General features: G+C 47.6%; 1 protein-coding gene across 1 annotated transcript; it reads right to left on the bottom strand.

Annotated features, from left to right (window-relative positions):
- Positions 1-11,655: 11,655 nt before the first annotated feature.
- Positions 11,656-12,572, bottom strand: LOC133885214 (inactive protein FON2 SPARE1-like). Its single transcript, XM_062324888.1, has one exon. It carries the CDS (start codon positions 12,418-12,420, stop codon positions 12,046-12,048), a length of 375 nt encoding a protein of 124 aa, XP_062180872.1. The 5' UTR covers positions 12,421-12,572; the 3' UTR covers positions 11,656-12,045.
- Positions 12,573-13,779: the final 1,207 nt, after the last annotated feature.

Here is a 13,779-nt window from a genome sequence, read left to right on the forward strand (position 1 = left end):
AAATGATCGATGACGTCTTAAGAGAGGGGTGCATTATGACACTTAGATTCTATTCGGCTTCAAAAACTACACAAGATAAATCTATATCAATTTCTATCTAGATGTGCTCTAAATTTATCTAGTGTGTCTACTCTACCGATCAAAGCGATTGTAAACTATCTAAGAAGGTAAATTGTGAATGTAAATGCGGAAGCATAAATAAGGTAGAGAGAGCAAACTCGGCACAAGGAATTTTTATCTCGTGGTATCGATGGTATGAATGCCATCTCTAATCCGTGTTCGAGCTAAAAAAAGATATGCTCTCAGTTGGCACCCGGTCATGGATCTTGAGCCATCAAGTCATAAAGATAAGGGCTCTACCCAGATAAGCCACCAAACCACCAAGATAAGTTCTCATCACTAGCCTCTCTTTTGGTTCCTTACCGTCAAGATCACTTCGGAGCTTGAGCCACCAAGGCAAGGATCTCTACGTCCTCATACACGTGTCTTGTCACCGCTCCACACTAAGTCAGAGGGTCAACAAGCTTGAGCCACTAAGGCCCAAGATGCTGGCGAGTCACCAGTACTCCAAGGCGCTACCGAACCACTCGGTAAAAGCTAGGACCACTCTTTGAACCATTCTTCAAGCTGCAACACCTAGTTACAACTCACTTTAGACCTATAAGCACTAAATACTCTCTAATCTTATACTTAATTACCTTAGATAATTACTTTAAGCACTTTAGTGGCTTGGATATCTTCAAGTGTATATGAGCTTTCTCTAGACTCTAGCAGCATGTCACACCTTCAAATGACTGAGTGGAGGGATTTTTATAGTCTCAAACCCGTACACTAGCTGTTAACCTAATGGCTCAAAAAAGTTGTTATCACCGGATGATCTGATGAGAAAAATAATATTAACACCGGACCATCTAGTGAGTACACTCTCACAAACTAGCATTTATAACCTAACTCAAGCCTCTGTGAACACCAGACACTCCGGTGTATACTTCATCTCCGTCACTGGACTATCCAGTGAGTTCTCCTGAGCCATTCGAGTCTTTCTTCTTCTCTGTGTAAATTGTTCTGGAGTAAGCATCCGATGCACATCACTTCATCATCGGACTATCTAGTGCCTTGAACTTCATTGTTCAACACTTAGGCACCCTCTCTGTGTAAATTAGTTTGGTGTTAAGCCTCCGGTGTGTACAACATATACACTGGACCTTCTAGTGTGTTGAACTGCTTCTGTCCCTTTTACACTATTTATTGTTTGGTGTGTGCAACATATTGATCACCGGTGCTTTAATCTTCAACTTCAATGACTACAACTTCTACGAGTCAATGATGTAGTGACTTATATTGACGAAAGGGTATCGGATAGTCTGGTAAACTCATTAGTGTGCGTTACTATAGCGGCAGGGAAAAACCTATGCATGATTCAATGATCCAATGCGATGAGGTGATAGGTCATTGTAGTTCGATAATTGATCTACAATGAGATTGTGGTGGAGCTGAAGTAGTCGGGTATTTATGCACCAAAGCATATTCGTCCTTGGGGTTACTTTTATATAGAGTAGGTTTTCAGAAACAATATAGTTTTTAATGGTACCCCTAATAGTCTGGTACAGTCTAGCGAATAGATTTTTCAGTGTTACCTTTAATAGGTCAGTGCAGTTATCACGTCCCAAATTCTTAATCACATATTTAAGCAAAATCATGCTTCTTAAGCATTATGCTTAATTTTGAGTAATGATAATTCTGAGAGCTAATGCACTTCGTTAAAAAACATTTGGATCAGAGAAGAGAATTGGGGGAGAAAATAATAGGAATTGCAATGAAAATACCCATTTTCTCTAATATGTGGCCCCACCATCCCACCCACCAAATGGGGCAGCCCCACCTGCCCTCTTTCTCTCCTTCGTCACTCCCCACGACCCCCCTCCCCGTGCAGCACACAGCTGCTGCCCCCTCCCCCTCTCACTCTCCCACTCATGCTCTCTCTCCCTTTCTTCCCAAAATCCGAGCTCAAGTGGAGGATTCAAGGTATGCATGTGGTACTATTGCATTCTCTAGCTCATGAGCTACTCATCTATCCAATCCATTTTCATTTTTATGGAAGAATCAAGTAGTTTTTGAAGTTCTTGACGTTCTTGAGCTTTTTGAGCAAAAATGAGGTTTTGGTCGAAAATGAGTTCTAGAGTCATGTTGATAGTTGATGAGTAGGTTCTCGTACCCTTAGGCTACCCTTAACATGTTCCCTTTAGGCTTGGAAAAGATCGCAACTCAAATCGACCAAAAATCCACTCGAGAATATCTTTTCTTGGCTAACTCGGATACTCCGGACTCACCCGGATACTCCGGATTCAGCAGAAATAGTCTGTTGAATTGTGTTCAAAATTGGTTAGGGTTTACGGTACGAGATTGGTTTAGAACATTTTGGATAGGACATATGCACATTTGTGTAACACAGATTTGTAAAGTGATTCAAATCACCCTAGTGAAAAAATCGTGAAGAACCCAAGTCTGTATCACTCGGATTATCCGGTCAAACCCGGAGACTCCGGGTAGTTATATGGTCGTGTAGCTAAGAGCTTCATTCGGAACCTCACTCGGAGTGTCCGGCACATCCCGGATAGTCCGGACAAACCTGGAGGTTCCGGGTCAAGTTAGAATAATGGCTAACCGAGAGCTTTCACCGAAGGATGGCCCCGATACTCTGGAACTCGGACATTCCAGATTCACCCTGATACTCCGGGCCAGTTAAATAAAAAGCAGCAATCGAGCACCCCTTCCAGAGGGTCACCCAGAGGGTCCAAGCCCGGATACTCCGAACCAATCCGGATACTCCGGATGGCTGTTATTTTCCAATTTTCGTTTAGATCGTTTAGTATTGCAATGATTCGCATATCTTATATTTCTAGCATGTTGTTAAGCATTGTGGCATGCCTTGTTATATTCATTCATGCTCATCATTGCATGCGTTCTTATTTAGCTAACAAGGAGTCGGAGCGGGAGGCGACCGTAGTCGAAGACAACTCCGATCTTCCGGATTTCGATGAGTGTTGTGTAGGTAACTATAGACAGCTACCTGAGCAGTAATACAAGCATCTATTTGTAACATCCCAGTTTTGGCCAAACTAAATTTCAAAAGTTTTCAAATAAATATTTTCAAAAAAAATTAAAAACCATCTCAAATTCTCCTCCAAAATCTCAAAATCCCAAACTCTTTCCCCTTCCCTTGGGTCCAACTTCCCTTTTTCACCCTAGCTGGCCCACCTTCCTTTCTTTCTTTTCCCTTCCCCACCCGACCGGCCCACTATCTCTTCTCCCCGATCGGCCTACCATTTTCTTCTCCCCTGAGCCGCCCCTTTTTCCTTCAGCCCACTCGGCTCCCTCCTCTCTCTCCTTCTCTCAGCATTACGCCAGCCCAACCCGAGCGCACCCCCCTTCTTCTTCCCTGGCCAGCACCGACCTCACGCCGGTACGCGTACGCGCGTGCGCTGGACGCTCGCCCAAGCCACGTATGCAGGTGACCCCCCCTCTCTCTGCATGAGCCTCCCCGCCATGCCGTCCTTTTGCCCCTTTTCCCTACCCGAGCCATCACCTCCCGCGGACGATCGACGACCGAGCCCAGGGAAGCTGGCCATCGGACACAACCGTGTCGCCCGCTCACCCCTGGCCCCCTGCCATCGCGCCAAAGCACCGCACGCGCGCGTACGAGCTTGCCCGTGCCGAACCACTTGCCTATGGCAGCATTTACTCCGCTTGCGCCGAGCTCGGGAGAGCGTCCTCGCCGCTGTCCTTGCCACCGTGCCGTTGCCGGCAAGCCCCCACCTTTTCCCGCCTATAAATACTCGCGCTCAAGCCTTGCCACTCCTCACCACCGCTCGCCGAAGCTGCCAAGGCAAGCCACAGGATCCTCTCTTTCTCCCTCGATGCTCCCTCTCTGCTCCGGCCATGCACCGAGTCTCCCTCTCGATCTCCCCCACCAAGCCGACTCCCTCACCAAGGAGCTATTCCCGAGCACCCACTCACACTCCTCTGCCCTCCCATGCCTTTCCGCATCTCCTCTGACCTCCACCATGCATCACGACGAGCTCAGCAAGTAACACCTATGGTGGCTCGCCGCCAGCACATTTCACCCATCACCATAGCTCGAGAAGCCCCAAAATGGTTTCCCCTTGTCCTCATCTCTCCTCCAGTGTGTTCACCATCAAGTACGGCACCGAGAAGGTCGTTCCGGCCATCTTCTGGCAAGCCCGCCGCCGCGGGCCGAAGTTTGAGCGACGGCATCGCTCGAGGCTGTTTGGCCGAGAGCGTCGTCAGGCCGCTGTCGCCCTCCCATCTTTCCCTCTCTCTCTCGGTGCTAATCTGCCAGGCGGGCCCGGCGCTTTAACACTGTCTCCCCGACCGTCTCCTTCACCCCCCTGCAGGTTGGAGTTGGGCCTCGGCCTACTAGCCGGCCCGTTAGCCAAGGAAACTAGCCACACGGAAGGCTAGTATGAACAATATCCCCTTCTCTTTTTCCAGAAAAACCGAATTTCAGTAGAATATTCCGAGTATATCCCCTTTTTCTTTTATTCTCCTGACAAACTTTCAAGGCCCATAAATTCTCCATCTCAACTCCGATTTCGACGATTCTTCCACCGATATTCTTCTAAATTCGAGCTCTATCCATTCATACCATTTTCTTATTTATTCAAAATTTATTTGTATTTATTGTGTGCTTGCTTTGATTGTATGTCACGTTTAGAAGCCGAAGAGTTCGTCGAGGAGGAGGAGCTGGTGCCAAGAACCTAGGAATTCAAGCAGGACCCCCTCGAGGACTTCAACGAAGGCAAGTCTCAATCTGTTTCCCTTTGACCATATTGAACTCGATTTTATCAACACCACCCGTAGCAGACGTTTTACTTCGATATAATGCATGCAGTATTACTAGTGGCATATTTTAAACTGTTGATCTAGCTATAACCTAATGTAGCTTAGCCAGCCGTTCGTGTTTATCATGTCTGCTTAATCTTGGCAAACCTAGGATCTTGCCATGGCTACTTTACTTATACCTACGCGATCACCTTGTACTAGTATGCTTAGGAACGATAACCTTTACCATTATTTCATGCTTAATCACATCTAGCTTTTCAAAAGTGTAAAACCTGGTGTTGGTGTTGTGTGGATTATAGTTGGGTAAGACCACGTTGGATGAGAATAATGAATGCTAAGTTGGGGTTAGAATCGGGGAAAATCAGGGTTCCCTCAGGAATGCTTAGGGAGCCGGAGTGCTGTCGGTGTGACAGGCTTCGGGAGGAGTGTTGTACGTGTGGCAGACTCCATGTAGAGGTGTTTGCCTTGGTTTGTTTAAAGACCGAGTTGATGTGATATCCTATCTAGTCTATACAGTACAATCAATCGACCCTGTATGGGCAGGGCTTAGTCTAAATCCCCCAGCTAGTCTACTACCACCTAGAAGCAGTCGTGCAGCGGGGAACCATGGAGCAGGTGCAAGCGGTGCAGGCTTGGCAACCCGGTTGGAGGCCTAGCTAAAGGTCATAAACCCCTTGTTAGCTCCCGTAGGCGGTTAGTGAGATAATGCTGTAATGGGTAATGGCTTTGTTGAGTCGCGCTTCCACGACGGTAGATTGTTGTCGAGCTCAGCTTGTGGGTAAAGTGTACAACTCTGCAGAGGTAAAACTATTCGAATAGCTGTGTCCACGGTCATGGATGAACTATGGTTCGGTCGCAGCAACTAGTATGGGTTGCGTGTGTTCTCCTTGTGAGTGAGTGGACTAGGTGTGCCCTGTTTTGGAATATAGGTTCGGTCGTGTGCCGTGGACGGGATGTCCAGCAACAATAAAATTTGGACAACCATATTTATTACCGATATCGTTTACATAAACTGCTTTACACAAATTGAACCATGCATGTGTACAACTTAGCTTTCTACAAAATTCAACCTTACAGTTTATCCTTGTCATCCTCTTATGCATGTATTCGAGCCCCTGACATACAGCAAGGGTTGAGACTTATTGAGTACTCTTGTACTCACCATTGCTTGTGTTTTCAGAGGACGACCCGGACTTCACCGAGGCAGACGGTGAGGCTGACGAGTAGGCTTGGTCGTGTCCGCACCCAAGTTGCCTATGGAGTGGTGTGTTCGTCATGCTGCCTCTGCTGTGTACTCTGTTGTCGTGGACCCTTTTTATAATGCATTTGGGCTTAGTGTTGTACGTGTTATTAGGATGGTGGATTATGCTCACCGTCTCTCGTGTTGTATAGCATTGATAATATCTGTTGTAAGACTCTTATTTACCAGCAACTGATCCAGGGACTGGTATAATAATGATTTTAAGCACCGAGGATAAGATAAGAGAATACGGAGTTATGATTAGTGGAATTTGTTGACGTCGAGGGCGGCGGTCGTCGGGCCTTCAGCGTTAGTCAGGCCTGGCCCGACACGCGGGCTGAATCTGAAGCTTGGTTGGATGAACAAGACTTGAGCAATAACCACTTGGCCTGGCTGGAAAATACCAAGCACGATCTCAAGCAGCTAACGGCCTTAGGTTACCTTATCCAGGTCTTAGCATATGTTCACATCACAAGTAATTCATACAGAGACTGAGTGACAGTGAAACTGCCAAAAAAATTATTGAACAAACATGTGAGTTGTTAGGTGTTACATCGAATATGAATCCAGATGAACCAGTCATCAACATAATCAAGGTCTTAATACAACAATCAATAGAACATGTTACATCTTGTCGGTATAATAGGTAAGATGTGCCTCACCAGACGGGCGTCCCGCTGTCAAATGTCAGTCGACGGACGGATATTCTCAAGACCATGGTCTTACCTTGCGAACATGACAGAGCTCCGTCGACCAGTCCCTCGGTCAAGGATAAAACCCTACGTCAAGTCCCTGCTAATCAGAAGGTAGGTACTCACATAACTAGTCAAATCATATTTAGTGACGTTAAATCAAGTGTTTTCATTCCCCAGTTACCTCCTTTCGACGAGCAAGGTTGTGGACAGGTGTGAAGATAGAGTGACTCGTTCCGTAGTATTAATGTTATGGGATGGTCTGACAGGCGAGCGTGCCAGCGTTCAGCGGACAGGACATGACCTACAGGATAACCAGAGCAGGATGAGTGTGCCTACCCCCATCATGATGAGCTAAAGGTATGTCTGCTATCGTTAGGAATAGACCGGCCATAGGGCTTGGCCTTGTCTATTTATACATTCTTCTTTTTCCTTGCTATATAAAGGTGGAAGGGGAGACTGAGAAGGAGATATATTTTTCTGTAACAAGTTCATTTAATTCAGAAGAAAATATATAGGGTGTATGGCTATTATCCCACATGAGATCTGAACCTAAATAAATCCCCACGTTTTTGCATCCATTTGATCCAACCACCAGAAACGCTGATCAACGTGCTTGTTGTCTGATACGCCCTGGATTCAATGTCAGAAATCATCCCTCGACAATCATTGGAGCAAATAAAACAACAACTCAAAGAATTCTGTAGATGCCCAGGTCTTCCTCAAGGTCACCCGTCAGTGGAAAGAAATCGGGAAATGCAACTTTTGGTGTGGATACACGGATTATCTCATCCATCCATCTCGTCCACTTGATATCCATCAATTCATTGATTCTCTCATGTATCTAATGAATTTTTTCATATACCATTCCAACACGAATCTCGACATAAATAAATGGTACTGATACGTCCACTAGACGGGCACAAGAACTAACGTAATTTTCCCTTCCAAATCATCAGCCACGAAACGCTCGCGCGTACGCATGTCTGCTCTGATAAGGAAACCTAGAAGTCCGGGTCACTGCACCACCGAGCAGGAGTAGGAGTAGAGGGAATGGCACACGTGTATGGCGCGCCTGCGGATCCAACGACACCATGGTGTCGCTGCCTATCCAAGAACTAGAGGACTGGGTACCCGATGCGATGAGAGGAATGCCTGACATGTCGCCGACGTCCATGAGGTTTGTGCCAAAGCAGTATTCCGGCGTAGGAGGGGTGTCACTGGCAGCCAGGAAGCCCCAATTAAAAGTTGTTATCTCATCTTGCGACGCCTCTAGCTCCGGCATCAACAAGTTGGGAAGAGAGACTAGTAATGGTGTGCTGATCTTGTCCTGCGACGCCACTGATTCGGACCATAAGCTGATAACAAATATGGTGCAGAGCTCTAGTCATGTGACACGGGCGACGGAGCTGGCTGAAGGGAGCCAAAGAGCCGCCGCCTCACGGGAGTTGAAGCATGATCAATGCACTCGTCCCTATCCTTCCTCTTGCGCGCTAACCCCAAGGATGATGACCTTGAGGCAGATCCATCGATGCGGCACGAACAGGGGCACGCCTGGTAGATCTTGCAAAGCACCAGCAGGTCGTGATCATCTTCTTGATCCTAGCCGAATTCCACCATGTACCAGTTGGTCCTCTCACCGTTCTTGCCTATCTTGCGCTTGTATGAGAAGGGCTGGATGTTCCCTACGTGGTGACCCTTGCCGTCGACCACGTCCCAGGGAGCGCGCTCAGAGTGCGAGGTGCCCACGCCGCCCCCGACCGTGCGGGACTTGTGGCTATCACTGTTGTTCTTGGGCTTCACGGGGGGTGAAGAAGAACCAAGAACTTCCCTCCCCTTTCCTCGATTGGGCCGGTGGTAGCCCTCTGTGAGCGTAGCGGGCTCAACAACGTAGATGTCGGCATCGTGGAAGGATGTGCTCGTGATGCCGGGGAGCGGTTCACCGATGATCCTGTTGTGAAGGTAGATGGAGAGGAGCTTGCTGTCGGCATGGTGAAGGCGTAGTCCTTGGCTACATCAGGTAGCAACGTCTTGTCTGGAACCATGAGTGTGGGTGGAGCAGTAGTGTAACACCTAGCTTCCCAAATTTGTTTATAATCCAATCCACTTGTGGAATGGACACATATATGAATAACATCTCTTTTATATTTTTATTCTCGCTTCGTATAAAAGGGATGTGCTATGTTTGAAACATGAATACTTATAAGCTAGTCCAACCTATTTAAACTATTAAGATGTTACTAAATCCACTACACCAAAACACTTAAATCACATGGACCAAAACCAAAACACTAATAGATCGGGGTATTACATGTAGAGCATATGGCAAGAGGTGGAGCTTGGGTTTAGGCAAGAAAGATAGTGGGGAGCGACCGAGCAAGAGCAGAGACAGATATGAGGTATGAGAAAATCCCCTACACGCTTTATTAGACTCGAGTGCGTTTTCTTGCGGCACCCGATTTTGCATCAACCGGTTCTTTCTAATCCGTAGCTTCACAAGGACATGAACTAGTTCGTCTGCACCATGTCCCAACAACAGCAGGCTTCATTAGGCCGCCGCGGTGATGACAAGGATGTTGTCACCGTGTCCAAGTCAGGACTCAAGAACCTGTGCGTGGCAGTCGGGAGGATCGACGAGGACGAGACATGCACAAGGTTCGTGATGGGACGGGTTTGGCGGTGCACAAGGTGACACCGCGAAGAGCGCCATGAACGGTTGATGATCGTTCATTCGATCCATGGGGTGCGTACTACTACAGAACCAACCAAAAGTAGCAGTCAGTTCAACAAGAACCGCGACTGAAGATATATCAATGTCGGTTCTTTAGTCTCCCACGCGTGAAAAATGAGTGAGCCACCATGAACTGACGCTGAAAAAGACTATTAGTGATGTTTCCTGGCTGGAACCAGTACTGATATATCAGTGTCGGTTCCAGCTACGAACTGGTACTGATATTGCTTTTTCAGTGCCAGTTCTATCTACAACCGGCACTAATACTTGTTCGAATCTAAATTTATAATCAAATCGGATTTTGGCTCGATCTCTCATTCGGCTCATGGGGAAGGCAGTGAGCTACTTCCCTCCCGATGACATGAAGACGCTCTCCTCCCTCGACCAGTTGGTCTCTGTTGGTGCTGTTAAGAAGACCGTTTCTGGAAGAAAGAAATGATGTATATATAGAGAAACTGTTGTATTGCTGCGCATAGTTTTGTAAGAAGAGCTAGTACAGTACTTGCAGGACACATGGTTCCACTGTTAAATTTGTATGTAGCTAGTTATCCAGGAAGAAATGGTCCATTAGGTCATAGGTTATATATACTGTAGGAGCGTATGTATCTTCCTCGATTTGACAGAAAGCCCAATATTGCTTGTTTCGAAAAAGAAAGGCCAATATTACCGCATAATTGAAATTTACCGGGCCTGCAGCAGAGAGCATTTTGCCACGTCTGGCGCCCATTTACATTGGGATGTTGTTCCTTGTTCAGTTGAACTTGAGAGTGCACAAGACTGGGACGCTATGCCGGTCGTCAAGGAGTTACCTCTTCGTGCGATCGAGCTCCGTTGAGTTATTGCTGCCGGGCTGTTTCCATGAGCAGGCACGCGCTGACACGGCAAAGTTTCTTTCACGCGTCAGGCCGCAACCTCATTATAACCGACGCATGGTGCATCGCACATCCAAGCGCCTACTCCATCACTTTCTTCATATGCTTCTTTCCCGTCGCGTCCACCCGATTTACCGGTCGCCGTCAGACGACCGGTGGACCGCGGCTGGTGGAAGGTGACAGCGCCGGCGTGGACTCGATCATCAAGTTCGGTGTCGGACGACGGTGCCTAGTGCGCGGGGGGAGGCATCTCAGACAAAGGCGGAGCACGCGGCCGGGACCCGGAGATCGTCTGCTGATCGGAGAGGAAGATAGTGTAGGGGGTACGTGCAGGAGCCAAGCTACATTAGCCGACTCCGAGTGCACTAATCAGGGAAAAAAAATAAAATCTCCGTTATTAACAATTTAATTTTACCTCTTTATATCACTTAGTCCTAAACATTGCACATTCAGATATATTGAGGCTCTGTTTGTTTTAGCTGTAGATTGTGAAAAACAGCTTATAGATTGTGGATTGTAAGAAGCTGAATTGTAAAATCTAGATTGTAAAAAGCTGGATTGTGGATTGTTAGAATCTGGTGAAAAGCAGATTGCTGGATTGTTACAATCTGTGTGTTGGATTGTAACAATCTAGCTTTTCTAACCAGCTGTTTGTTTCAGCTTTTAAATTATGATCAGAATCCAGCTGTTTATTTCAACTTTTGAATTTTAATCATAATCTAACTTTTATAATCTAAAATAAACAGGACCTGAAGTATGTACAGGGATATTTAGAGCTCTTACTTTGCCCTTGCTATGTGTAGTCCCCATTGACTAAGCAGCAAACTGTCGAAGGCTTCCATTATTGGTTCGAACTCTGAAGCCAGTGTTTAGTACTGACATCCATGTCAGATGTGTAGTTAAGTTCGTTACGTACCACAACGCGAAGTTGCAAAATTACCATGTCAGCCGAACTCTTACCGCCGCTGTGAGTGAACACACGAAATCAATGCGAAAGGCGAGACCGTGGAGCGCCATTAATTTCCGCATCCTTTTCTTTGCCATCACAGGAAGAACCAGAGCGCATTAAATACTACAGGCGATGTATCGCAACGGCGATGGCGACACCGACCACAGGGAGTAGTAACGCGCATGACCTCATCTGTCGCCTCCGAATTCAGAAAAGAAACGAAGCGAAGCCAGAAAAAGATGTCGCCTTTGGCCTCTCGTTACGTCGAAGCCGGCGTCCCTGGTGAGAACGAGATGGCAAGACGACAATTCTGCGGACCGCCGCCGCGAAAAACTTCCAGTTTTGAGTTGAACGATGGAAGCCAAGAAGGCTACAACTACAAGGACCCAAGAAACAGAGCAACAGCAAGCCAAGAAGCCAAGAATCGGAAGGAAGATGAAGAAGAACTAGCCTATACTCTTACATACACATCTATCTCTGTTATTGTCATGCAGACGTAGGCATCGATCGATCCTCCATTGTAAGTCCTTTCCAGGGCAGGGCATCAAGGCGCGTACCGGCCGGAAAGCAGGAACAAGAGAGGACGACGAGCGGTGCTCGCATGCGCTGCTCGATCTTGCAAGAACTCGGAGTCCAAGAAAGTAAGAACTGACCGCGCCGCGCCGGATCGTCGTTGGCGCGCGCGCGCGGCGCGGGTCTCAGTTGTGCAGCGGGTTCGGCCCCGTCGGCACGAGCCTCTTGGCGACGCCGTAGCGCACATCGATCTCCTCCCCGCTGTCCCGGCCCGTCGGCGGCAGCGGCACCACGGGCCGGTGGCCGTGATGGTGGCGCCCAGCCCCGCCGCGGCGCCTGAGGTGCAGGCCGTGGCACCAGGAGAGTGGAGGGACGCCCGACGCCGGGTGCGTGCTGCGGGGGTCGCACATGCGGGCGATGAGCGCGTCGGCGGCGGGAAGCTCCTGCTGCGTCGGCGGCCGGCTCCCAGTGCGCGGCGAGGACTGCAGGGCGGCGGCTGAGAAGATGAGCAGGGACGCGAAGAAGAGGAGACGAAGACTCCGACACCATGACGGCCCCATGGCTGAGGCGGCGCGTGCCCGACCGGTGGCCCGCCTGCTTCTTGCGTTGGTTCTTGGATTGGACGAGCAGAGCAGGGGAGGGAGGCAACTCGAGGAGACGAGGAGGTACGCGGGAGCTGGGGATGGGGAAGGGAGGCGGATGACTGAGAGGGACGCGGGGGGGAAATCATGAGGGTGGTGGTGAGCTTTAAAGGCTGTGGCATGAGGCGCATGAGATGATAAGACGGGAAAAAAGGCAAAATGAAAAGGAAGTGAAAATTATGGATTACCAACTAGTATAAGTGTATAACATACAATTTAAAAATAAACACAGGTGACTGAAATCTCTGAGTTAGGGTTAGAGATTTAGAGTTTAGATGACCGGTGGACAGGCTTTCAAAAATCATCGGTATACGTTCGGTTACCATGGTTACCCGTCGATTCAGTCCGCATCGCATTCATAATTTGTCCGATTTTCGATCAAACTCAAATTCAGAATTAAAAAATTTAAAAATTTGACTAAATTCGTTCGGTTTTCATCGAATTCCAACAAATTATTGTGCGGTTACCGCGATTACCCCTGCGAGCGGTTTTTAGTAGTCAAAACACATTGGTGAACCATGCTGGTGGGCAGAGAAGGTAGGCAGGGGCATCATAGTCACTGTGGTTAGCGGGTTGGAGCCTGACGGCAAGAGCTGCCGGAGATGAAGGAGAAGGAGGATATGAGGAAGCTTCGCCAAATTTGAAAAATAAGAAAAGGTCACGCTGGCAAAAATGAAGGGATAAGATGCACTGGGGAGGGAGGAGGAGTTCCAACGAGCCTCGCTGGCGCCAATATGGGGGTGGAGTTGTCATGCACCAAGACGATGTTCAGGTCTGGTTGGGGATCGAAGAAAAAGCAAATAGTGGAGAAAAGGAGGTGAACACAAAAGCTCCTGGCAAAAACTACAAAGAAAAAAAAACGGTGCCATACCGATCAAACTGTCCATTGTTGGCACTAGAAACCCAATTTGTGACCTTTTGATTTTCTTTTTCAAATAGGGCTGGAATTGTTATAAGTGGAAAAATGCATCCCCATATTATATAGATGTCCCTTAAAATTAAAAAAAATAACACAACCATGTCCTCTTCTTCATCTCCGGTAACATCTATCGTTCTTCACCTCACCGCAACAGCGGAGCGAAGCGCGAAGCAGTAATCGTACAAACATTGCCCAATTAAAGAATCACTCCAATCCTACCTTTTTTTTAGATGAAGACTCCAATCCTACCTCTACTTCACTTGTTATAACAGCTACAGATATTTCCCATTTATTGTTTCATACTTTGTCCATATAGTTGAAGCACAAGTGAATTGTCTACCTTTTCCCATCAATTTAGA

The sequence above is a fragment of the Phragmites australis genome, chromosome 11 (genome assembly GCF_958298935.1).
Source record: "Phragmites australis chromosome 11, lpPhrAust1.1, whole genome shotgun sequence".
Lineage (NCBI taxonomy): Eukaryota > Viridiplantae > Streptophyta > Magnoliopsida > Poales > Poaceae > Phragmites > Phragmites australis.

Coding starts and splice junctions, on each gene's coding strand:
- LOC133885214 (XM_062324888.1), bottom strand. CDS start 12,420: ATGGGGCCGTCATGGTGTCGGAGTCTTCGTCTCCTCTTCTTCGCGTCC.